Source organism: Osmerus mordax, chromosome 21 (genome assembly GCF_038355195.1).
Source record: "Osmerus mordax isolate fOsmMor3 chromosome 21, fOsmMor3.pri, whole genome shotgun sequence".
Lineage (NCBI taxonomy): Eukaryota > Metazoa > Chordata > Actinopteri > Osmeriformes > Osmeridae > Osmerus > Osmerus mordax.
Genome location: NC_090070.1, coordinates 1,856,156 through 1,884,153, shown reverse-complemented (window position 1 = coordinate 1,884,153; position 27,998 = coordinate 1,856,156). Strand labels below are relative to the sequence as shown.

At 40.3% G+C, this 27,998-nt stretch overlaps 1 protein-coding gene across 1 annotated transcript; it reads right to left on the bottom strand.

Annotated features, from left to right (window-relative positions):
* Positions 1–5,990: 5,990 nt before the first annotated feature.
* sult6b1 (sulfotransferase family, cytosolic, 6b, member 1) lies at positions 5,991–11,465 on the bottom strand. Its single transcript, XM_067259026.1, has 7 exons — positions 11,210–11,465; positions 8,805–8,917; positions 8,441–8,530; positions 8,182–8,308; positions 7,922–8,016; positions 7,289–7,445; positions 5,991–6,709 (listed from the first exon to the last, which is right to left on the bottom strand). The coding sequence occupies exons 1-7, from the start codon at positions 11,400–11,402 to the stop codon at positions 6,582–6,584; spliced, it is 903 nt and encodes a 300-aa protein (XP_067115127.1). The 5' UTR covers positions 11,403–11,465; the 3' UTR covers positions 5,991–6,581.
* Between the last annotated feature and the right edge of the window lie 16,533 nt (positions 11,466–27,998).

Here is a 27,998-nt window from a genome sequence, read left to right as displayed (position 1 = left end):
TGGGGCACGTGCCTAAGTAAAAAGGGTGTAATGACGCCCCTGACTGAGATTATTAGTATAAACCCTGCGTTGTGGCAAGATACATTAGCAAATAAAGACAGAACTGAAATAGTGAAAAAGACCCCATACAAAAAAAAAGTATGTCAAGTTCCCCCAAAATAGAAAACTGACTGAAGAACATTTGAAGTTCTGCAGTTAGAAATCTAATTTTGCCTGTCTTTTACATTTACATTTAGTCATTTAGCAGACGCTCTTATCCAGAGCGACTTACAGTAAGTACAGGGACATTCCCCCGAGGCAAGTAGGGTGAAGTGTCTTGCCCAAGGACACAGCGTCAGTTGGCATGACCGGGAATCGAACTGGCAACCTTCGGATTACTAGCCCGATTCCCTCACCGCTCAGCCACCTGACTCTTTTAGTTCTATGGCTTTGTTAACTGAAAAGAGGTGCCTCCAAATAGTTTTTGTTCACTAGCTATGATTGCGGAAAGCAAAATGGAGAAGGGCCTCACATGGTCTTTTCCTGGGGCCACCAAATCACTAAAACCGCCCCTGGCTACATCAACATTGTCTCTTGCCAGACAATGTAACAAATGATCTTGAATACATCGTGCAGAGAAGGGACAGATTTGCAGGTATCACAAGAAGCAAGGAACTGTCACAGTAAGCGCTGCTATTGGTGCCTATTGGTGTGGCACCTATTGTTTTTGTTAGTTTTATTATTATTATTATGCATAGCGATTGGTGAAAAGTTTTGAAATTTGGCACACTAATTTGGAACGGTCTCCTGACTATTTATCACCAAGTTTCATGTTGATCCATGAAGCACTATAGCGCCACCAAGGTGTCAAAGTTGGAGGTGCGTTTACGCCCATAACTTTTGAACCATGAGACCGTTTTTCTTAAGTGAGGTTTCATCGGATTCCTTAGACGCAGAAGATTCGACTGAACCCTATGGCGTCACTGTCGTCCAGAAGGTTTTTCCGTCATTTGTATTTTAAGAAATGCCAACTCTTTCAAACTCCTCCTAGGCCGTTGCTCCGATTTTCATAAAAATTGTAAGAGATCCTCTTCAGACCATGCAGACAAGAAGTTATCAAAATGGCATTGATAAGTCAAACCGTTCACGAGTTACGAGCAAATGATTTTGACAAAGAGCACGCCATAGTGGACATGAGGTCTTGTCTCTGCGACGGTTTACCGTATGGAGACGAAACTTTGGAAATGTCATCGCGAGCATGTCATCTAATCATCTTCCTACCACAATCACCTTGATATGTCAAAATATGACTGAAATACAGCTGTTTATACTTGTGTCAAATCTGACAAACCTCGCCATGGGAGAAACGGCTTCCTTTTTTTTATAAAGTAACCGAACACAGCATTTCCCAGCAGCGAGAATAGCTCACTGGGATAAGACGGGCTCCTTTGAAACGCAAGGTCGTAGAATCGAATCCAGCCACAGTCATCAAGCAAGTCTTGATACCGGATCATTTGTTTAGTGACGCCAGGTACACCACAGTAGCTGTCTAGCAGTATAATCACAATGTCAACGATAACGTTTCATTGTCAGGGGATTTATAGTCAAGAAGAAGCGGATTCATTGTGCTTTGTAGATATAACGCTGCTACATCTAGCCAGCGCATTTTGTCTCAAAATGACATATTTACCAAACGCGTTGGCTTATCGTCACAAAACTCGGTATACGTCTCTTGCGCAACGCCGTGAAGGTAATAAAAAGTTTTGGTGTAGCGCCACCGCGTTGCCGAAAAGTATATTTTGCGATTTTAAAAAAGCGAATAATTTTTATTAAAAGTTTTGCTGTGCTGCTTTAGCTACTGAATTTCCATATCGAATGCTGCTTGGCCCCTTTATTGCTGCTTGCAGCTATATTTAGGATTCCTCCGTAAGGAGGAAACCTATTGTTATTGTTAGTTTTATTAGGATTCCTCCGGAAGGAGGAAACCTATTGTTATTGTTAGTTTTATTATTATTAGGATTGCTCCGTAAGGAGGAAACCTATTGTTATTGTTAGTTTTATTATTGGGTGTGCTTTGCCTTCGGCAAGGGCACAACCTTTGTTCTCTCACATATATATTTATTATTGTTTATTTTCGCACCCCCAAGGGTCAGTCAATATTTGGACTACATAGACAACCAAGGTGTCAAAAGTTGTTGGTAGCGATTGCGTTGGTTGTACTTTTATTTACGTTCCGTTGCATGATTTAGGTAGAAATTGCGTTTTTGTGGTGAAAAGTGAAGCTAACGGTGGCTAATTTGCTAGCCACAGTCACTGACGTTACTAACGTCCCTACGTCACTAACGTCACGAAAACACGTGTGACTACCTGTAGCAGAACATTCGTTTAGCATCTGTTAACTTGGGGGATAGCTAGGCTAACTATAGCTTTACTGCAAGGCAGCTGCAGAAACACCACAAGCAAAGAGGCCAGGGTGATAACTATTTACTCATTTTACTTTGTGATGTGAAACACAATTGTGAAATGTTATGTACAATATTAGCTGATATTATTAAGGAAGTAGGCCCACATCTACTTTCGGAAACGGTAGTCTACTATTTCACTGGAGCATTAACATCATGACATTAGCCTCTGTTGCCCGGGCAACACATACTACAGTGGTCTATGATGCATCTGTTTTCAATCGTTAAAATGAAAATTCCTCACAAATACATTTTCGTTGTAGGATTTATGACATTACATCACAAGTAAACAATTTGTTGGTGAAATTACCATTCCCTGTGGTTTCAAACCAGTGTAGCTCACTGCAACGCTGTAGCTTACGCGAGACACACTACAAAAACATCTACACTACACAGCTGTTTAGGAAGTCAAACGGCGACAGAACATGTTCGGCACTGAAGTATTAGCATCATGACATTAGCCTGTGTTTCCCGGGCAACACATACTACAGTGGTCTATGATGTAGCGTTATCTGTTTTCAATCGTTAAAATAAACATTCCTCACATATACATTTTCGTTGTAGGATTTATTCTGACATTAGAAAACGATTTGTTGGTGAAATTACCATTACCTGTGGTTTCAAACCAGTGTAGCTCACTGCAACGCTGTAGCTTACGCGAGACACACTACAAAAACATCTAGCTACAGTACACAGCTGTTTAGGAAGTCAAACGGCGACAGAAAATGTTCGGTACTCCCCTTACTTAAATCAAAAGTCTATCTAACTACTAACCTGAACTTCATTGCCACAGCCTAAACGTTGTCAATCTATCATGAAAATAATTAATTTCAGCTTAAACCGTACAACGGAACGTTAAATCCAATTCAACCAACGCAATCGCTACCAAGACGAACAGTAGTCTAGTACTTTACCTTAGTAGTACAATTTACCGGGGCAGCTTCTCCACACAGGGCTATATCGCATTTTGCGTTGTTACTGACAATGATCGCTACCACTGAGCTTTTTATGAATGAGCGATTTTCCACTTAATAAATGTCAAGCTTATTTACGTTTTTGGGGGCATATTTTCAGTTAGCAGATGGTAGGCTACTGTTTGAATCGCGATTCCATCTTCTACTGCCGGTAACGTCGTAGAATAATCTTCAAAGGGGGTTCTTTATTAATGAATGAATGCGGTAGGCTAAATGCCTGAAAATATCACGAGAAGGGAAAACTTAAAAGAACGTTTAAGTCATAGAGATTAGGTCAATTTTTACACCGGTCTGCCAAATTTGTTCGTTTTGATTCAGCTATGAGGCTGCCTCTTGCAGGGGAAATGAGAAGACATCATATTTCATTCTACACTTCACTCGTATTTTGAGTTGTAAATGAGCAGCAAAAAAAAGATGCTTTTAAATCTATGTAATCTTTATAAATAATAAGTAGGCCCTATGCATTTTTATATAAATATCAGTTGTAAAAACGGACCCCTGTGCAACCGACGCAAGCAAGCACACCCTACAATTTCCCCAGAAATTGTACCCTCTCTAGTTATTATATACATCTTCTTCTGCCATGGGAGTCTATGGCAGCCCCTAGAACCGTATTGTCAGAAGTTGTGAAATTTGGCACACTCTTTGGGGCCAGTCCCCTCATCAATTTTACCAAGTTTCATGTCTCCATTTCAAACCCTCTAGCGCCACCAATGGGTCAAAGTTGAAGGTGTGTTTACACACTGTACTTTTGAACCACATGTCTCATTTTCGAAAATGAGGTATTGTTGTATTCCCTGGATCAAGACGAGTCCAACGCACTCTATGACGTCATACCCAGTTATATAGATTCTCTGCCATTTTGAATGTTAAGGAAAAGTTTGTTGTTTCCCCAGGGTGGCTGGCGGGTCTGTGTCCAGCGCCTACCATGGCTGCAGGTCCAGATGCTGCTTGTCTACCCCCCCCCCCACTCCCCGTTGCAAGTCACGTGTTTTTGTAAATGTTGTTGTGCTTATGTGCTGAGTTTTTGTCTGTTCCCACACTGTACTCCTCTAGAAGCATTGTCTGGGTGTTGCCTTTTTCTCTCCTCCTCTCTCCTCATGTTATGCTGTAACTTCCTAGTTGGCGCCGAAAATGGCTGCCTAGGTAGGCTCTCCTGCCAAAGTAAATTCCTTGTCTGTGCAAACTTTCATGGCGAATAAAAACCAATTCTGATTCTGATTCTGAAAGCGTTTTTTCGTATCTCCTCCTACACTTTTTGTTGAATCTTCTTCAAAATTGCCACAGATGATCTTCAGACCAAGCCTCACAAAAGGTATCGTATGTATTTTTGATTTTCGAAATCGTTTGTTAGTTACAGCCAATCAAATTGATGTGGCCGAATTGATGTGGCCGCCATTTTGAATGTAACATTTTTTCGCTAACTCTCCTATAAAGTTTGTCCAATCTTCACCAAATTTGGCACAGATCATCTTCAGACCAAGCCTCACAAAAGACATCACGTTTTTTTGATTTTCTAAACCTTTTGACTGGAACAGCCAATCAAAGTCATCAACCAAGCCACCATAAAAGAAGTGAGGTAATATCAGCACCTCTTTACTGCATTGACACCAAACTTGGTATAAGGACTAGGGACCCTGTTCTAAAGAGGTCCAATAGGTCATGCCATTTCACCTCTAGGTGGCGCTGCAATAAGAACACATTTGGTACCAATTATCTTCAGATCAAGCTTCACAAACGTTTTCACATGGTTTTTGATTTTCAAAATAGTTTTCTGGTAAATGATCAAAGTTGGCGATGAAACCGCCAAAACAGGAAGTGAGATCATATCTCAGGAAATATTTGCTGAATTGACATCAAACTTGGTACAGGTGCTCGGAACCCTGTTCCAAACAGGTCCACAAAAGGTTGTGTCATCTAACCGCTAAGGGGCGATCCCGTGTCTGACACGTTAATTTGTGATACCAGCTGAATTGATGCGGCCGCCAATTTTACATTTATTTTAAAAAAAATCACTATTCCTCCAACAAAATGTATCCAATATTCACCAAATTTGGCACAGATTATCTTCAGACCACAATCACCTTGACATGTCAAAATAGGACTGAATTACAGCTGTTAAAACTTGGGACAAACCGCTTGCCAGTTGAAAAACTGCTTATATTTTTACACAGTAACTGAACACAGTAATTTCCAGCACTGAGAATAATTCACTAGGATAAATTGGTATCCTGGCAAGGGCAACGTAGCCAAAGCCAACGAGCCTGCCATGTCACTGGTTTTCTGTCTAGCACACAAACTATCAAAATTATTTTAGATTTTTGAAACGGTTTGATCGGTACAGCCAATCAAAATCTGCGGCAAGGCCGGCAAACAGGAAGTTGGGTCGTATCTCAGCAAATCTTTGATGGATTCAAAGCTGCATTTACTCAGAACCCTGTCTAAAATGTTTTTTGTTCATTTTACCTGCTTTACCAGTTTGGCCACCTCATTGCTGCTTGCAGCTATATTATATATATAGCTTTGTAGCCTATTCTATAGAAACAGACAACTTCCTCACAAACGTATTTGGGAATGTGCATTATTTATTGGAATGGTGACAATTCTTTTTCATAGGGATGATCAGATCTCATCAGCCACAAGAGGCAGTGTTAATATCAGTTATTTGACACATGACTTAATATGTAATTAACATTTTCAGCAAAGACGCTTGGTAGCTGGTAAAGAATTTCTATACAGGCCTACTTTTAAACTCCACAGTCCTCTCAATACCTCAAACACTCCCATAATCCACTCTACCTACTCTGCGTCAGTCTTCAAATTACAGAAGCGTTAGCTTTTTAACAGGATTAAAAGGTGCGAGCAAAATAGAGCCGAATTACTGTTATTGTTAACCTTTAACAAATGTAAAAATGTCTGTGCCTACAACTAAATTATTGTTCTCAACTTACCAGATATTTTATACGCTAAACCAAAACTGTAAAAAAAGACAAAATTACTTATTGGCATTATAGGCTTACATCAAATGCCTCATTCTTTATTGTACATTTATTTTAATAAATACCTTGAAATACCAAATTCTAACAAATCTGTCAAAGGCTTACATTGGATTTCATAGTTTTATCTAGCTAAAGGAGTCATAATTTGGAGCGGCAGGGTAATGTTTTTACTTGCAGTAAACATCATATTTTAATTTGGATCCCAGTTTCGTACCAGCCAAGAGCTTCTGAAACTCTTCGTCCATCTGTTTGCTTTGGGCCTCACTGAAATTGTTTTTCCAGTCTCCAACTTCACCTAATAACAAGGTCAAACACAAAGAAATGTCATTACATTGTTACAATTCTTAGGTACATGACTATGTACATGAGATGGTTAATAAGTCATTGAAAAATGTATGATTGGATTTGAAAAACATGTTGATAAACTGTAAGAATTCAAATGTCCCAGCTTCTGATGGAAACTCCAACATAATAAACTAAATATAATAGTAAACATGTATATAACAATAGTTGAGATATGTATCCTACTTCAACAATAGAAAACAAACAAATGGCAAGTATAATTTTAGCAGATTCGACTCCCTTAATTATGTATTCTGAATTTTTGTCCTTTAGAACATTATGCATATTCTTTGTAATTTTTCAACGAATGCTGACCTTCTGGAAGATTGTATTAATGAGATATGAGATGTTATGAGATAATTCATGAGAATTACATTTTCAATATAATTATATAATAAATACAGGTTGGCCACACAAGCCTGATCTGGACATGACAGAGTAGAAGATAAATCCCTTCCTTTGGTAGTAAAATGCACTTTTGTAACACCATTTAATGTTATGGAAGAATGATAAAAGCAGTCTTGAAAAATACCTTTCCGAAAGAAGACATTGCCATGTTGACCATGACTGTTTTTGGAGCTCTCCTTCATAGCATTAAAGGTGCTCTCATTTGCAATGGTCTGTACTTGCTCATCAGTCAAAGTAAAGCCAAAGAACCTTGATATGTTCCGCACCCCGTCCACTAGATTCTAAAGAGAAAAAAATTGCATTTGAATTTACACATTAAAGCAGTATGCATTTAATGCATCAACTCATAGACATGAACCCTTTCTTGATTTTCTAATTTATTTAGTGTTGCCTAATATTTGAAAATGTTTTCTCACTTTAAAATTCTATTTTTATTATTTCAGATTCAGCTAAACCAGGGTTCTCCAATCCTGGTCCTCGAGGGCCACTGTCCTGCATGTTTTAGATGTTTCCCTGCTCCAGCACTCCTGTTTCAAATGAATGGGTTGTTATCAAGCTCTGTGGAAGCCGGGTAATGACCATTCATTTGAATCAGGTGTGCTGTAGCAGGGAAACATCTAAAACATGCAGGACAGCAGCCCTCGAAGATCAGGATTGGAGAACCCTGAGCTAAACTATCAATGTGATGACATGACGACTAAGACTAAACTGAAACTAGTGAAGTTGATGCCATGTAATTACAAAAGACAAAAATCACCTCCTTTAATTGCTCGTAAGTCACAATCATCACATTTGGATCATCCATGCGTTTCTCCCAAGCCAGGGCATGGTCAAAGTAAGAGCCCCAAGCCACTAAGAGTAAACCAAAGGAAACTTGATTTGATCAAAACAGTACACCAAATTCCACCTATAGAGGATCATGCCAACATTTGTCATTTGCTTTACGTTATCATCTTATATGCAAAGTTTCAGCAGTGAAATGTATCAACAATGGTAATGAGCTGTATGAGTTATCACCTTCTCCTTTCATGAAGTCTGTGAAAAAGGCATCCCAGGATTTGGTATTTGGCAAAACAGGGTTGTTGTTCATGAAGTGGTAGTAGGACACAACAGTATCTTTTGGGTTTCGAAACACTACCAGCATCTACAAGTTAAAGTGACATTTCCTGTATATCATGGTTGAGTCAGCTACAGTTAAACATTGATATTATACACTTACACCTAATGTGTCGTGAAATGCACTCTTTGGTGCCATTTTGTAGTAATCAATACGCGCCTTTGTCTTCTTTGCAATAAAAGAGCTGGGAATGTTATCAGGATGCAAATGTGTGCCAAGAAACCGAGGGGAGGGCCTCTCTTTCGCCAGCTGCAAAAGCATGATAAATTATTAAAAAAACTGAAAATACAATGTTTTTTGTCAGTAAGAAACTAAGTTGATCGACTTTGCTTTCACAATGTTGCTAAATGAAACCTCTGCATTGTTCAAGCGCATCTCCTAATACACATTACTACAACATATAGTTATTGGTATTTAGCAAGACACAGCAGCTGATGATATGTTAAGCTATGTAAACTATAGATTAAGTCATATTGTTAAAATAATTAAATTGATAAAATACAATCATGTATGTATTACACACCTGTTGCACTTCGGGGGGGAAAAATTCAATCAGTGGAGGTCCACTGGGCATTTCATTTTGCCCTGAAGAAGCAGTCCTGATTTTGCGAATCACAGAAACCATCCAATTAAAACCTTGAAAAAAACAAAACAATAAGTGGTAGGTTGGTAGTGTAATCTATAGACATCTAATCCTACTGCAACCCTTGTTGCTGTACAAATTTAGTTTTTACATCAAAAACCACAAATTGGCTAAACTAGTTCTGGCATGGCATTTGGGCTGAGCATCACATCATTCGACGATGTTACTCACACAATCAACTGCAAGTGTGCTAATTGAAGGTCTATGCCTTACCCTTTCAGGAACTTAAATACTACATGCATTCACTGACCCGGACACACATGCTCACACATTATGCGTTGCTATATACCTACATACCAGTGGCGGCTGCTGGTCTTTCAAAGACGGGAAGCTCATTTTCGGCCTACATCATAAACATTTTCTATTTATTTGGCTAGTTCCAGGGCTCTCAAGTGTCACGCATTGAGCGTGACAGTCACTCATTTCGGTCTTTTGTCACGCACTCCCGCCACACATTGTATTTCTCACGCAGAAAAACTATTTATAATATATTTAATATGCCGCAGCGCTCAACCGATCAAAAAACAGAAAGGGGCTACACAATAGCCAATCAGAAAATAGCACTTTTGTATCTGGGTAAGATTTAACGCAACAACCAATGAAAAAAAGCATATACTGGAATTGTTCACGTGATTCTGCTACAACATCTTCCGAAAGTTTCGTTCACCCACAGAGGAAACCACTGGAGCTCGAGCATCACTTTGAGCACAGAGTAGGCTAAGTCATGGTCTCCTGTTTTAATGTTACAACAAATTCACAACTTGTTTGACACAAACAATGACAACTTGACTGCTGTTCAAAAATGTTTCACAGATAATTAGAATCAGTTTTTCATGTGTTAATAACCAACAGTTTTACAGCCTCACTGACAACACCTGCTCAGAACAAGTATTTTAGGCCTAGTCATATTTTCGTTATCACACGATGACTGACATATTGTCACATTATAAACATCTCTCCAAATAGGCTTAATAATTTTATTAGCACTAAATACATTTAAGTGTATCGCATAGTTGATGTTATAGGTCACTTTTAAAATCATGTAATATTTTATAATTATATCCTGGCCATGGATGCATTAATCATTGCATCTGTCTTTCAAAGATGTCAGGTAAAAAGTAATTCATTCATTAATTGGGGGGGGGGGGGGGGGGGGAATGTCACTCTTGCCTTTCGTCAAAACTTGAGAGCCCTGGTACTGTAGACTGAGCTGGCTGGTGATGGGACCCTGAGCTGACTGGGGATAGTAAACTGAGCTGGCTGGTGAAGGGATCCTGAGCTTGGGGGGGGGGGGGAGGGGGAGGGGGAATGACTTTTATAGTACAAAATCGCTGTCAATCAAAAGGAGATGCAGTCTTTCGACAGATCCTCCAATCATCCCGCAGAAGCCCAGCGTCCAGGCCAGCCCACTCCTCCATTCACCCCCAGAGAAGCCGAGCGACCGTGGGCGCGACATAATCGCAGCATTTATCCAATGACCGTATAGTTTGGAAGCAGTGAAAAAAAAACTGTTCAACGCAGCCCCATTGCAGTCCTTTGACGCTACGAAAAAGTATGAGAAGGAAATCGAGTCAGTCGACCTTCATCTTCGAGATGAACGTGTTCTAACTCATTTAAAATGTTAACACAATAGTAAATATTTGACCATTCATTTGTTGCATATTGTGCAATTACTGCCACCACCCCCAACTCCTCCATACTGCTTTTTCTACCATTACTACAAATACAAATCAAATCATCTTTACTACAGGACTTTGTTAATGCCCTGTGAAGCCTATATACGTTTGATATGATTCCTGTCCACCTATATCCTATGCTCCTTGCCTTGTTATTGTATGTACTTGTGCTATTCTAGCTGCTCCAAGACAAGCACGTTTTCCCTTAGATAGAACTGCCAAAGACAAACCTATTTCCATTGCAATAAATGGTTAAATCAATATGTGAGTGTCTTGACTGAACTGACCATCTACCAACACTTTTTCTTGTAATAACCCTAACTTCTGAAATTGAATGTCAATAATTGCATCCAATCTGCACTATTTAGCTAATGTGTTTTCTTGTTGATGCATATCTTACATCCAAATCTTAAAGTTAAGTAATGTTAATATAAATCTAAATGTTTAGTGACATTTTAATGTTGCAGGCTGCAAAGCATATGTACCCACCCTAGAGACAGATTTGAGTTTTTGAGCATATTATAATACCTACTTTTCTAGGTTATTCACACTGAACTATGAGGACTGTGATGATCAGTCATAAAAGTAAACAAAACGTATAGCCCTTACCACATTTGGGATAAGCCACCAGTAGAAGGTCATCTGGTCTGGCCTCAAAGTTCTCCAGACCTTTGAGATTTTCCTGGGGACTCATGATGGAAGAGTAAAGGACCCCTTCATACTTGTAAAGTTTATCTTCATCCTTTACATTCTTTGCCTCCTCCATTTTGGACATGCCATGCGATTTCAACTGTTGGTCCATTTTGTAAGCTAATACACCACAGCTGTGAAGTACTGCAAGTAGTGTTCGTATTTATGTGGGAAGACGACAAAGAGGAAAGCTGTGTGCGTGTATTGTGTTTGCCCCGCCCCCAAACTGAGTAGGTAGAGGAACCGGATGTTCTGGTTCACAGATGTGGGATAGACTGTGTATGCTGAGACTGATTGATTAGAAGAGCATGACTTGCGTATAAAATAGGTGATAGTTCAAATTATGTCAATTAAATAATTTACGATATTTTGTGCTGTGGAAATGAAACACCAAAATTCTATGCAGAGATGACTAAGTAGATCTTATTTCCTTGGTTAAAATGTAAGTTCAAGTTAATTTAACATAATTAAAAGGTCTAACAACACATTATAGAAAGTGATAGACAAATATTGTGTAAGTTGCTCTCAGAGGTTATCTCTGTAATGAGGCAGTAGTTCTTCTCAATTTCTAAATGTAATGTTAATGATAATAGGAATAAAGCTGAGTCACCGTAACGTTGCAGTCCTGTAAGTGAATTGTATTGCTTCAGTGTACATAGAGGTGTGACAAGTTAGACCACTTATACAATCCACTGCCAGTCACAAACGTATCTGCACACCTGTGGCGGCTGCTGGTCTTTCAAAGAGGGGAAGCTCATATTCAGCCTACATCATAAAAAATGACAATTTATTTGGCTAGTTCACTGGTTAGTTACATTTACATTTATTCATTTAGCAGACGCTTTTATCCAAAGCGACTTCCAAGAGAGAGCTTTACAAAGTGCATAGGTCACTGATCATAACAACAAGATAGCCACAAAACATTGCGAGTAGCCAAAACATGAAGCACACATTGTGAACAACCAAAGTAAGTGCCAAAGGGAAGAACCATAAGAGCATGTAGTTAAACAAGTTACAATTAAACAACATGAACCGCTATACGTGCAAGTGTACTTGTGGAAAAAACAAGCAACAATAATAAAAACAATATATCACAGCGAGTACAATTGTTTTTTATCAGTTACCACTAACCACAAGAGCAACAAGTCTCTGAGCAAGAGTCATTGTGATCCTTGAGGAAAGTAACATCGGGTCAAGCGAACCATTCCTAAGTACCGTTGTACTCCCATACTAGTTCACCCATACGACACTAGCCTAGCCTACAGTACATGACACCTTCATAAAATCCACCAATTGTATACCCCGATATTCAAGGCGAGTAAAGTAGAAAGTAAACATTCACATGTGCATTTTGGTGAGCTGGTATATTGTCATTGGGTGACTGGGCTTCACATGTATGGAAAAAGTAAAACAAATGGCTAATTCAGGTATTCTCTAAAGAAACATTCCACTTAAACGAGCATATTTGTTATATTATTGCGCTGCTATTAGTCATCAGAGCTAGTTAACAGTTAAGTGATAATGAAATGTGCAGAACATTGTTCAAATAAATGTACAGTATTGTTTTAAGTGTGTGTCGGCTAAACATCTAATAATGACATGAATCAATGACATACGTAATTATAATTAGCCAAGAGTAGGTATACCACATCAGTAACACTCATCAATACATATTGACATCTCTGCACAGTTAGCAAGTTGAAAAACAAACCTAATTTGCATAATATACGCATGTGCACAATTAATTGTATTTTTAGCAGTGTGTTCAAGGCCACAAGTAGTTGCAATCATGCTGTATGCATGTAGGTAGCAAACCAAAGGGATTTAATATACCCATTTACTGAAGGTAGTCGGTCCAAGTTTGTCCAGAGTCCATTGCAATTGCAACATTTGGACAGCAAGGACAGCATTCTTGCAGAAAAAGCAGTGGAAATATTTAACTTAAATTCAGCACCTCAGAACCATATGCTCGGTAATGCTGGATTTCACAATGGTGTTACAGTAACTTCCCCAACACAACAATAATAGCTAAAGCACATAAGATCAGTGAAAATGCAGCTCTGGATAAGGTTTTCCAAACAGAAGGTGTGTATGAAATTCTGTATTTTGTATGGCAAGATGTACAGTGGGGTCAGTGTATACAAATAAACTACTGCAAAATCAATTTTGCTGTTACAATCTAAGTGCACCACATTTTATTTGAAAATGAGTTGACATACATTGCATGCTTATAGAAAGCACAGACAGGACGAGCAGGGCAGAGGAGAATGGGCAGGACAAAGAAGACATATAATATGATGTGGAATACCATGCCCCTCTAGTCGTCCGAGTGTCTGCTCCCATGTTTTTTTTTCATACGATAAGGTCATTTATGCAAGATGCCTTTCTTCTTACTTGCTGGAGATGAACAGTCTAGAGGACACACATTTTGCATATACCTACAGGTACAATCTGGGGATTTTGTTGCTCAGAGACAACAGGAGTATGGTTTTGCAAACACTGCCTGTGATCAAGTCATAGAGTTAACAGCCAACAGAGACTCCAAAACTAAAGTTGGACTGACTGGATTCTCCCTAAACAAAGATGCAGTGCATAGATGCACAACATCACTCCAACACAGTGAACTGCATGAATCATGAAAAGATAAAAAGGATATTCAAAACATCATGTCAACGATCAAATGTATGATCAACCCATTTGACCAGACATTGGAGGGAGAAAGTCACATAGCATCATGAAAACTAGCTTCAGATGCTGTTGTCAGTGACCTTTTTGAGGCTGAAGAGAGGAGACCATGCCTTTGTAGAGTTAAAATAAAGGCTATAAAGTGAAGAGATTAAAAAACATAATCTTTAGATGTGTAAGGACAGAGCAAGAAAGACAATGACAAAGGTTAATGGTCGGGAAATAACTTTTAGAGCAGACCGAGACCTATCGCTCGTTTGATTATGTTGACACAGCTCAGTCTCCCATCTTCAGCCAGCTCAGTCTACCATCTCCAGTCAGCTCAGGGTCCCATCACCAGCCAGCTCAGTCTACTATCTCCAGTCAGCTCAGGGTCCCATCACCAGCCAGCTCAGTCTACAGTACCAGGGCTCTCAAGTTTTGACGAAAGGCAAGAGTGACATTCCCCCCTCCCCCCCCCCCCCCCCCCCCAGATGCAATGATTAATGCATCCATGGCCAGGATGTCATTATAAAATATGACATGATTTTAAAAGTGACCTATAAAATTAACTATGCAATACATGTAAATGACTTCACAACCATTTCTTACGGTTGCAAATGTTTTATATGCTTTGTTTCTTGTTTTCCCGTTTTATATGGTATTTGCTTTTATTTTGAAATGATGGCGTAACAAGCTCCTTCTAGGTGCTGTGATCGGATTTACCTGCAGAAGAAGAAGTCGAAGAAGAGTTTTGTGAAAGATAGCGCATTCATAGAGTAGAATAATTAGTAGTAAGTGTAATAAATACGGAGAAGATCATTAATATTTAGCAACTTGTTGATGAGGGAACAAGGTTGTTTGATTAATGTGTTTAAGTTGTTAATATTTCATGTTTATAATCATTTGCTATGCGCAGATGTTTATTGCTAATGCTATTGATAAAACGTGGCGTTTTGTTGCTAGCTATATTGAAAGGTAATGGAAGCACATCAGTAAGAGTCACTAATTTCAATGTATTTGTATCTTCAGCTCTTACGGTGTGTTCGCAACACAAGGTTTTAATAAAGGATTGTGAACCATCAGTGAAAGAGACCATCTTATTCAACCGGGGATGCTACAATACACTTAAATGTATTTAGTGCTAATACAATTATTAAGCCTATTTGGAGAGATGTTTATAATGTGACAATATGTCAGTCATCGTGTGATAACGAAAATATGACTAGGCCTAGAATACTTATTCTGAGCAGGTGTTGTCAGTGAACAGGCTGTAAAACTGTTGGCTAAATTACAGACACATGAAAAACGGATGCTAATTATCTGTGAAACATTTTCTAACAGCAGTCAAGTTGTCATTGTTTGTGTCAAACAAGTTGTGAATTTGTTGTAACATTAAAACAGGAGATCATGACTTACGGTGCGTGTCCACTGCAGCGACGCGAATCGCTTGCCATCGCTCGCCTTCCCACAGTTCACCACGCTCGGGGGCGTTTCAAACAGATTAATGTAAAATGTAGTTCTCTAAAGTCACTGTTGTAGTTGTCATGGCCAAGTGTGCAGACTTGGGTTTACATACTCGCAACATCGATCAAAATACAACTTGTATACAAAATACAAAACTGTTTAATAGACATAAACGTTGACATGTGTAAAAAAACGTTTTATTATATTACTCAAAGTCTGCTAATCTGTCGATACGATAGGGAGTTCCAGCCGGGCTAGCTAGCTACTGTAGTTACCACAGAACGAAGTTACGTAATGTGACTAGACTGAATTTGAAAGTACAAGCACCAACAACTTCGGCAACCTTGCGCCATGCATCGTTTTTTTTATTAACATCTCTGTACGAATACAGAGATGTGTCGTACAACACCGGGTAAGCAGCTACACAAGCAATTATTTTCTCCTCCATTCTGAAACTGAGAGCTAGAAATGTTTACCATGGTTGCTACGTTACGAGAAACAGGAAAACAATCCGATTGGCCATCGCTAGCGAAAATCGCTCCTCATTTGCATCAAGTTGAGAAAATCTCAACTCGAATCGCTTGAATCGCGTCGCTACCCACAATGCACCACGCAAGCGATTCGCCTGGCTCCATTGAAAATGAATGGAAAAAATCGCGTCGCTCGCATCGCGTCGCTGCAGTGGACAAGCACCGTTAGCCTACTCTGTGCTCAAAGTGATGCTCGAGCTCCAGTGGTTTCCTCCGTGGGTGAACAAAACATTCGGAAGATGTTGTAGCAGAATCACGTGAACAATTCCAGGATATGCTTTTTACATTGGTTGTTGAGTTAAATCTTACCCAGATACAATATTGCTATTTTCTGATTGGCTATTGTGTAGCCCCTTTCTGTTTTTTGATCGGTTGAGCGCTGCGGCATATTAAATATATTATAGTTTTTCCGCGTGAGAAATACAATGTGTGGCGGGCGTGCGTGACAAAAGACCGAAATGAGTGACTGTCACGCTCAATGCGTGACACTTGAGAGCCCTGCAGTACACTCGACAAGAGGTGGACACAAGACAGCTTACACCCTCTACCTGGAACACATTATAGCATCAGATGTTTAAAAACAGTCCAACTCGGATGTTGTGTATTTGGGTTTTTGGGGATCACTTGCAAGGGCTTCCCCATTCAGGGTCAGCCAGTGTCGATTTTAAGTTTCCACTAAACACAACAAGAGGAAGAGCCAAGACTACATAAACACTTTCAACATGCTACATATTATGGTATTCGTTGTATAAAAACGTCTCAATAATGTTCTCATATTTCTTTGTGTTTTTTGGCTATCCTGAGCTCAGCCAGCTAAATCTCCAGTGTCAGTGAGTGCCCAACAGTTTTTATCACCGCCACAGATTTAAAAAATGATAATAAGGTCAATTAAAGACAGACAGTAAAGAATGTATAATACATTACAACACATATTCTAGAACTGTAATCACCAGCTGCATATCAGGCACGACACTAACTATGATCCCAGTTATTAATATGTGTGGCATTTTAATCACTGAATGCATCACGGGCACTGTGCACGAGTGAATATAACAACAGGATTTATGAAGGAGGCATGTCTTAAAGAATATATTGTTCTTATTAAAGTTATGCATTGTGCTTATTAAAGTTATGAAACTTAGAAGTGTGCTCAGGCTTAAACATTGGGTCTCACACTGAGTGTGGGAAGCAGGCTGTTCTTTGTGTCTCTATCTTTTCATTTTCAGAAACAACCTTGAATCTGGGTGGAGATGGCACCCGAGCAGGTGGGACGCGGAGGCAAGAACAACTCCCTGATGCACGAGAGAACAAGCTCAACCCTCTTTTCATCTTTCTGTTTTAATTGCACTGTATATTATATGCTGGGGCAGGGAAAGATAGCCAGTTGGACTTCGTGAACCAACCCAAACTCTGTTGCGGGTAGGGAAACGTAGACAACCCCAGAGCTCTGTACTTGTTGATTTCCAACTGCTGCATTAAAGCTGATATTATGGGACCTCTGCGACTCCAGACCACTCTTTCTAGAACACAGATTTGTGTCATTGAATACTATCATTACATATTGGAATAGACACAAAGAATTAGAATCCTTCAAATGGTGACCCCGACGCTGAAAAGAGGGAGTCCAGAGGGTTCCGGCCCAACCGACGAATCGGGGGAGAGACCCATACACCGGTGCGAGGAGACAGACGTAATCGTCAGAGGCCTCAACATAAAAAAAAGGTAAGCAGACACCTGTTAATTCAAAGTACTGCTATTCGGAACTGAGAACCAAATTTAGACGATTACTATGTTTCATCGTACCTAGTCAAACCAACAGTGGTGGGAAATCAACCGTTTTTGTGTTTTGTCTTGTCCAAGGGGAGGTTAGAGTCCTCTCCAGGGGTTAGAGTCCCTAAATTCGTTGTCTTGTCCAAGGGGAGGTTAGAGTCCTCTCCAGGGGTTAGAGTCCCTAAATTCGTTGTCTTGTCCAAGGGGAGGTTAGAGTCCTCTCCAGGGGTTAGAGTCCCTAAACTCGTTGTCTTGTCCAAGGGGAGGTTAGAGTCCTCTCCAGGGGTTAGAGTCCCTAAATTCGTTGTCTTGTCCAAGGGGAGGTTAGAGTCCTCTCCAGGGGTTAGAGTCCCTAAATTCGTTGTCTTGTCCAAGGGGAGGTTAGAGTCCTCTCCAGGGGTTAGAGTCCCTAAATTCGTTGTCTTGTCCAAGGGGAGGTTAGAGTCCTCTCCAGGGGTTAGAGTCCCTAAACTCGTTGTCTTGTCCAAGGGGAGGTTAGAGTCCTCTCCAGGGGTTAGAGTCCCTAAACTCGTTGTCTTGTCCAAGGGGAGGTTAGAGTCCTCTCCAGGGGTTAGAGTCCCTAAACTCGTTGTCTTGTCCAAGGGGAGGTTAGAGTCCTCTCCAGGGGTTAGAGTCCCTAAATTCGTTGTCTTGTCCAAGGGGAGGTTAGAGTCCTCTCCAGGGGTTAGAGTCCCTAAACTCGTTGTCTTGTCCAAGGGGAGGTTAGAGTCCTCTCCAGGGGTTAGAGTCCCTAAACTCGTTGTCCTTGTCCAAGGGGAGGTTAGAGTCCTCTCCAGGGGTTAGAGTCCCTAAATTCGTTGTCTTGTCCAAGGGGAGGTTAGAGTCCTCTCCAGGGGTTAGAGTCCCTAAACTCGTTGTCTTGTCCAAGGGGAGGTTAGAGTCCTCTCCAGGGGTTAGAGTCCCTAAATTCGTTGTCTTGTCCAAGGGGAGGTTAGAGTCCTCTCCAGGGGTTAGAGTCCCTAAATTCGTTGTCTTGTCCAAGGGGAGGTTAGAGTCCTCTCCAGGGGTTAGAGTCCCTAAACTCGTTGTCTTGTCCAAGGGGAGGTTAGAGTCCTCTCCAGGGGTTAGAGTCCCTAAACTCGTTGTCTTTGTCCAGAGGGAGGTTAGAGTCCTCTCCAAGGGTTAGAATCCCTGAACACTGTCTATTTGTGTGGAGTCAGATTGAGTTTAATAAAAATAGAGAGGAGTGTGGTGTGTTTTTTCCTTTGACCAAGAAGTTAAAGAAATCCCGAGGAGAGTTGGAGAAAGGTGGGGGCTAAAAGAGTCAGTTACGTCGAGATCTTACAAAGGTTATCCCAGAGGGTATACCCCTGGTTTATAAATAGGTTCTAATACAATTGGAAGAGTTATACTAGAGCAAAATTAAGTGAATAGACGGTAAACGCTAAACAGCTGTGTTGGTCAAAGAATGGTTTGAGGAAATGTATGTGAAAAATTATGAGGAAGCAATTGGAAAGTTACATAAAGGATTGGTTTAGAGAGGATCATGGAAGGTTATGAAATAAAACAAGAACGTTTTGTGGATGTGAAGAGATGATTGGTTTAAACACTGATGTTTTGAAGAGGAAACTACGAATATACTTTGAAGGTATATGGGATAACATTTTAAGTCAAAATAGTAAAATCTAGGGTTTTTAAGAGTTTTGATAAAGGTATTAGATGTAATTTGGTTAAAAATGAGAAAGAGAAAATAAATAAATGTACTTTTATTTGGAGTTTAATTATAATTTGGTTTTAAGTTTTATTTGAGAGTTTTATCAGAGCCTGGCATACTGTTTGGGATAAACAGTTAGGCTGTGATAATGTTGTATTATGAAGAGGGTTATTATAACATTCAGTTCTGAAATAATTTGGGAAGACTCATCAAGTCTGATAAATTGTGGTTATGATGGTTTGAGCTAATTGGCTCGTTTTGAACTGCAGCAAAACGAGTTATGAAGTTCTACCTGTCTGACCTTTATAGAAAATATAGTTGGGAAAAATGTTTGGTTAATAGCTACATTAAGCACATTATTTGGTTTATATTTCATTTAAGAAGCATACGGATTCTGGTTTGGCATAATGAAAATTGCTTTGATCATATCTTTGATAAAAAGAGATGTGATTTGGTAAAATAGAGAATCTAAAACAATATTGGTCTTAAACTTAACTGTTTTAAAAGACAGAAAAGGTTTTTTGGAGTGAAAGAAATTAGACTAACAGTTGATTTTCTAAAGAAGGGAACAAAGAAACAGATTGTAATTTCTAGGCATGAATAATAGGAGTTGAATATCAAATGATGATGTATGGTCTTATTAGATGCTGTTACATGTGTTTGCTCAACAATAAGAAAACTGAAGGGTCAATACTGCCTGGTAATTATAGATACAGTATGTTTACTATGTGAATTGAAGTCTTTCCCAGTCCTATACCAGATGCATAACACCATTTGAATTGATTTATTGGAGATCATATGTAATACCACAACTTAAACCTTTCACATAGCATGATGAAGAGGCGAATCAAATGGTTAACCAATTTTATAAAAAATGCTAACTAGAAAAGAGATGTCTTCTGCTAAATTCTGTTCCAGGTGAAGCAGTAAACCAAAGAGTGGAGGAGTCAAACGAGGAGATTGGGTATTGATTAAAGTTATCAATGAAAGGAGGGATCTTATGAAATCTTTAAAATATCCTGTCTAATTTCTGGTTTTTCTATTTGTTTCGAATTTATTTTATTTTATTACAATTCTAAAAGCTTGGCTGAAGTTGTATGTATGTGGTGAAGGGGGCCTGTGAGCATGTCCAGGTCTGCCGTGGATACATGGATGTCGAATGTCCACTCTGTGGAGTGACGGTGGGTTTTCCCCTATAACATCATTAGGGTTTTCCCACTGTGTCCAGTGTGTCCACACCACTTTGCCATAACGCTGCATAGTCTCATCATTATTGTTGATTTGTATGCCAACATTGTGTAATCAGTACTGGGATATTTTTTTATTTGTGTTTGTTGTCACACCCTAAAAGGGTGTGAAAGGAGGGATTTATTTGAACTTTAAAAATATCCACTTTAAATCCTTAAATGGGTTCTTGATTTCAATATCTGTGTTTAATCATTGGTGTTCGACTGTTCGCATCTCATTTGACTCAGTTACTGCTTGATCATGGATCATGGGAGATAAGGTGATGCTGGGACTGTAACTCTTTTCTGCTTCAGGACGAGTCAGACCGGCGGGTCTGACTACCTAACCCCTGTTCTAAGGCCCCATTCCCCTGGAGACCCTGTCCCCCCCCCCTTTCTCACTGGATGATCTACCCCTTACCCTTGAAGACCCTGTCCCACCTGCCCCAATACATCATCAGATGTTCGGGAAAGCCTGTTGTACATTTATGGACAGGACCATTCAAGGTCATCGAGAGAACCTTGCACGCCCTAAGGGTGCTGGGGAAAGGAAGTACGTGGTACCACTGGAGCATGTGTTGTGCTGCTCCAGAATCCAGTTGTACGTTGCAGGAGTTGGTGGAGAAGGGCCAGTGAACCTTTTGCTATTGCTACGAATGTGAGAGTCCGGAAAAGAGGGTTACGACTAGGCCAAGAGTGATACTGCTTGACCACACTAGAATTGTACTGGACTAAGAAGGTTTCCGCTATTTTACTTAAGAGTGTGCTATATCAATATCAACATGACTGTTGCTGTATCCCATGTATCAGGTCCCTGTGTAACAGGATCATTGTCTCGGCTGTGGAGAACCCGACGAAGGGGTTCCAAATGCCGTTGCTGGGGCTGGCTGACCAGGACGAGGAGGCGGTGGTTGGTCCGGGCTATGTTGATTGATCTCTGGTGTTTTCAGAGATCAAAAGAGGGATTAAAGAATGTATAATACATTACAACACATATTCTAGAACTGTAATCACCAGCTGCATATCAGGCACGACACTAACTATGATCCCAGTTATTAATATGTGTGGCATTTTAATCACTGAATGCATCACGGGCACTGTGCACGAGTGAATATAACAACAGGATTTATGAAGGAGGCATGTCTTAAAGAATATATTGTTCTTATTAAAGTTATGCATTGTGCTTATTAAAGTTATGAAACTTAGAAGTGTGCTCAGGCTTAAACATTGGGTCTCACACTGAGTGTGGGAAGCAGGCTGTTCTTTGTGTCTCTATCTTTTCATTTTCAGAAACAACCTTGAATCTGGGTGGAGATGGCACCCGAGCAGGTGGGACGCGGAGGCAAGAACAACTCCCTGATGCACGAGAGAACAAGCTCAACCCTCTTTTCATCTTTCTGTTTTAATTGCACTGTATATTATATGCTGGGGCAGGGAAAGATAGCCAGTTGGACTTCGTGAACCAACCCAAACTCTGTTGCGGGTAGGGAAACGTAGACAACCCCAGAGCTCTGTACTTGTTGATTTCCAACTGCTGCATTAAAGCTGATATTATGGGACCTCTGCGACTCCAGACCACTCTTTCTAGAACACAGATTTGTGTCATTGAATACTATCATTACATATTGGAATAGACACAAAGATTTTGAATCCTTCAACAGTGACACGGAAAGCAAAGTATTTAATTAAAACTCAACCGAGCTAGTTACCATTGTGGTGCCGAGGCTTACTAGGCTAGCTACTTGACGCATGGTCAATTATGTTGTTTTTAGTATCAGGGTAATTCTACAACTATGGTACTCTGAGCTGGACAGTTTCAGAAAATGAAAACATTTCTACAAACTGTTTTTTTGTATCAGTTGGTTTCTCAATCTGTCTAGAAACCTTCCCTTAAGTTGGCTGCGATGATTTGTATTGAATAATATATATTTTTTGGCATTTTTATCTGACAGCCCAAGAAAACGTCATTTCCATCACACAACAAAACATGTGTTTTTAAAGCTGACATGGCATGCTGTTCTTGGATGCTTTTATATAGGCCTTAGTGGTCCCCTAATACTGTATCAGAAGTCTCTTTCCTGAAATTCAGCCTTGGTGCAGAATTACAGCCACTACTAGCAGTCCCACAAGGAGCTTTCTTCAGAACGCGCTGTTTTGGTGTCTGTAGCTTTAAATGCTAATGAGGAGCGGAGGGGCGGCACCATGCGCTAATGTTTACAATGGATGTATCACAATGGCTGTAGCCCCGTTGCTGTAAGATGCCTCGAATTTGCCCATTCTCATCTGATAACCCTGGGGGGTGTTCCATCAACGTTGATTAAGGAAAAGCGAGACTTATTTCGCCAAGTCTCACTTACTTTAGCGAGAGTTCCGTTCCATTAAGGTGGCTTATTTTAGTTCTAGCTACGTAACCAAGGTAACTTATACTTCGGAACTAGCCTGATCGGTGTCAGGCTAAAAGTCAAGCTAAACTAAAATGTGTTGCAAATAATTTCAAACAGGCGGAAACAGAATCTCAAAAGACAGTCCCGTCGAGTAAATTCCTGCGCGCAAACCACTATAGTCCGTGTTCGGAAACGTAAATTCAGACTTTTTGAAGTGCAGACATTAATGATTTAGCTACATGTTTACTTCATCTCCAAAAAATATATTAATTTAAATAAACAAGTTAAGAAATAATGTCACTTTACCTGTTTTCAAAAGCCATTGGTTAATTGACATAAAATAAGGACTTAGAAACTAAGCAGAGCGTCTAGACAAGTTACAATCAATTATGGCGTATCCGTTCTTTGACAACCCTGTGGTGGATGAAGGTGCTCAGATTATACAAAGAGCGTTTATCCCACCAGCCCCAAGGGTCTTCAGAGACAGAAGTAATGCTTCCCTGACCAGTATCTGTGGAAGAAGTATAGGTTCAGCAGGCCCAGCATAGTTTATCTAGATAAATTTAATTGTCATTCTTAAAAAATTAAATACATAAATATGAAATAACACTTTAGCAACTCTTAAGGATGGCAGTGAACACATAAGAGCAGCCTACCATCCTTTGTAGAATGTAATAGAAAGGAGAGTAGACTATAATAGTAGAAAGGAGGGTAGTAGACTGCAGTCTATGTAGGTAGACCTAGACTATGTAGTCTGCTGGAATCACACACAAGGAAGCAAACCCACTGTAGCCAAGCCTTGACACTGTTCAGTCTGTCTGCATCTGTCTATGTCTTTGCATGTGGGACATTCTTGAACGGGCAACTATGCCAGGAAATATGAAGGGTATACCTTGCTCCAAAGCAGTACCTGAATATTATCAGTTTTTCAGGTAATCTTGAAACACAAAGAATCAAGGAGACTTTTTATTCAATTGTATAAAGTATTTTCATTGTTTAAAGTAGCCTATATGTTGACAAGCCTCTATATTACCTCTCCTCTGGCTTCCCCAATATTATAGGTGCAATATACTGTCCCCATGGGTGTATCCAGGCCCATTGGAAGACTCAGGGGGTGACTGCCTGGTGCCCCCATGGTTGAAAGTGTTTTTAAAATGCCCTCTAGAGTGGCAGAAATTAGACCAAGTGCCCTACTGTCTGCCATTCACATTGTGAAATATGCTTGAGTGCACAGGATCCCCCATGCAATACATGACAGGAGGGAGTCAGGTGGCTGAGCGGTGAGGGAATCGGGCTAGTAATCCGAAGGTTGCCAGTTCGATTCCCGGTCATGCCAACTGACGTTGTGTCCTTGGGCAAGGCACTTCACCCTGCTTGCCTCGGGGGAATGTCCCTGTATTTACTGTAAGTCGCTCTGGATAAGAGCGTCTGCTAAATGACTAAATGTAAACATGACAGTGTGCCCTCTATAAATGTAAAAACATGTCTTTATGAGTTCCTTTATAGTATAGAAAATGTGATGCAGTACCCTATAAGGTGCCCTTACAATGGCCTAAATTGGACTGTTCCCATGCCCTTACTTCCAATGGAAAAAGGTGCTGTTATGAAGTGCCCTTTATGCTGCCCCTACATGACAGTGTCCCAAATGTTGCCCTTTCCAAAGAAGACAATTAGATTCTGTGCCCAACAGTCTCCCCTAATGTTCCCAGTAGGGCATGCTTTCCCAAAGTGAGGCTGTGACAACACTTGGCACAGCCACAGTCTGTCACTGTCCAAGCCCCCTCTGGATCTGTGGAGGCAGACTATGTTAATTGGAAATACTCGTAATATAATGATTGTCATTCTGAGCAATTTTAAATGACTGTTCTGCCAACATAAGTGTGCAGTTTGGGTCACCTTCTGATCTAAAAAGTCAGTGCTGGATCTGTGCAATACTAGTCATTTCAGTGAATCCCCATTTAAGTCATGGTTATCTTTCCCTTTTATCTTCAAGCTCAGTATTTAGCCTATCAGTTAAAGATCCTGTAAAGAGAAATTAAAAACGAGTTTCAAGTTCACCACACCACAGAATAATGTGTTATTAACTACCCATCCAAATTCGAATGAAAAAAAAAAAACAGACAAGTATGTTAAATTAGGCTTTGAAATCGTAAGAAAATCATCAGTCTTCTCTGTTCGAGACTGGGGGCCGTGTCGCCTGAAGGAGCTGAAGCTCGGCCCCCTCGCTGGAAGGCACCGCCTCTCTCAAGTAAGCTACCTACGACCCAGATAATGGACGCTACGTCAAGCCGAACAAAACAGTATAGAATTAGAATGTATTTGTTCAATGAGTGAAACATACAGATTCATATAAATGAAATATTCCCCTGAGCTGTAACACAGGAGTAAACATTTACAGCAGACAGTGAGCTCTCCAACTACTCCTAGCACATTAGCTACCATTTCACCAAAATACCATCATTCTATACCGAGTAGCCTAATATCAAGTTAGCGGTTTGCACTAATTATAGCAGAGATACCTCTCGAAAAGTTATCTAGTATAATTATAACAAACACACAGAACTGGGTGATGAACTGCTGGCGGCGGTGGATGGTCCAGGTGCCACCGGAGGATGAACGGCCGGGGGGGGCAATGCTCGGTACGGCTCCGCGCTGCAAGAGAAGCCGTGTGTTGGTGAACCCCGTCTGTCTCTGGTCCATGTTAAAACTGTCTGCCGCGAAATGGTCAGTGGCGCAGAGGCGGCTGTTGGAGTTTATCCGAAGCTTTCCATGAGCGTGGCTCTTCACAAAATCTATCAACCAATTTTTTCTTTCATTATCAACAGGGAACTTAAATGGCGTTGCAGCGCAGCTGGAGTTCTTGCATCCAGGGAAGATGCAGTTGCGGGTGGTGGGAGACATCCTGAAGCTAGCTAGCTAGCTGATGTAAGATACAATAACAGTACAGCAGGAGGAGCCATTCAGTGATCTGACGTAGATGGGGCGAAATGACGTAGATAGGGCATTTTTTGACTCCGCCCATTAAAACCTGATCTGAAAACGGAAGAGAAACTGTTCTTCGGTCTAACTCCACATTTCAGTGCGACAAAGTTTTAGCGCTTTGCACATGCTTTCAGGAACTAATTTCACACGTATATAATGTACTTAGAAGCAAAACATGGAATTTACTTTACAGGATCTTTAAATATACAAATCATAACTCTAAGAATTAATTAATTATTTAAGTGTAAGATCAACAGATAAGTCTTGAGACCCTTATTGAAGGATCCAAAACTATCTCATGAACGCAGAACACTAGGCAACTCATATTATAGAATGCACGCATATTTTAAGGACTCTGTCTGCAGGGAATGTGTCTGACCAGTCACGGTGGATGTGGGCCGCCTACGTGTGGCCCAGCATGTATAAATGTAACATGTCATGTAGTCCATGTGCAACTCAGTCCCAGCATGTCATTGGTCATCAACTTTCTCATATGTAGAAACATAGCTTTAATAAATAGAATAATTCACTGAATTTATAATTTAGTCTTTCATTCTTTATTATAAACATGTACAAAAGCAATCAATTGGTGATGTGTAACATGATTGAGCAAACATTCTTTGTATAGCACACCAAAGCTGTATGACACACAATGCAAATTTGTGCTCCAATAATGTTGTAATAAAAGTGTTAAATGTGATCAAAAGGCAAAGCGACTCTTAAGAGTTTCATTTCCAAAGACAAATCATCACAGAATATTACAGTTCTTCCTTAGCAAACCTAATTGTTATATTTGAGGAATACATCAGAATTTGTCATGGCTGGCTGCAAGGAGGACCCAAAAACGGAGTGCGGAACGGAAAGTTTGTTAAAGGACAACTGAAAACTCACGAGCAAAGCTCTGGAACCAAAACAGAAAACAAGCCGTAGAAGGAAACTAAAAAGGGATGATCCGAAAAACGTGGTCAGGAAAGGCAGGGTCTGAGATCGGGAAGGCAATCCAGTGTCCAGGGAGGGGTAAGGCAGTGGCTCAACGTGGCTGGGAAAAAAGCATTTAGCAGGATCTAGAACAGGTCTCAAGCATAACAAAACTCTTCTGCAAAGAAGGAGGGAAAACAGAGGGTATTTATGAGGGGTGTAATCAGTGCAAACAGGGAACAGTTGGTGAGAAGGAAAACGCTGTTGATAGAATGAGCGCTGCCATGACACACAGTGACCACTAGGTCACCCCTCAAACCCTGACAAGAATCAGCCTGTTAAAGCAACTACAACAATTGCATAATAATATATATTCTATTTATACAACACATTTTGGTGCAGAGATTGCAGCTCAAAGTACTGTCCATAAACATGCTTTCGCCGTGATCTATGCAAGCTGAAGCACTGAAGCAGCACAGTTTTTCGTGTGCGTGCGCAGCCAATAGAGACGTTTACTGCGAGCCTCTTCTTTGGAGCTTCAGCTCGCGAAACTCCTCCCTAGAACGGCCCTCTTCCAATCGTACCTTAGTAACCGCTACTAAGATAAGAAAGTCCGTCACGCTTTAACATCTGAAGCAACCAAGCCCTCGCCCCTCGGCTTGAAGCAACGGCCCCGGTGGATGTAGGTGGTATTGCATTTCTTGTTAGACTTCCGGCTCGTTTTTATTCTATTAACTCGTTTTTATTCTATTAACAGTCAACATTTACAAAACTATCTCCCCCAATAATTTTTGTTCGATTCTCGAACCTGGCTCATACTACTAGGTTTTTCATAGATTAATTTTTCCTGATTTTTGCTAATTTTGAAACCAATCCGAAAGGGGTAAACTAGCACCCCATTTATTTGCTTACGTCAATAAAAGTTGCCTACAAATGTGCTCGCGGATACTAACAGGGCACGAGCACAAAAGTTCACATTGTCTGATAGCCGATTTACCTGGAGCTGAATGAGCCATATTGAATGAGCACAGGGAGAAAATGGCTTGAGTTGCCTGCCCTGTTGTAGCAAGTTTAGCAAATGGTTGTCACACA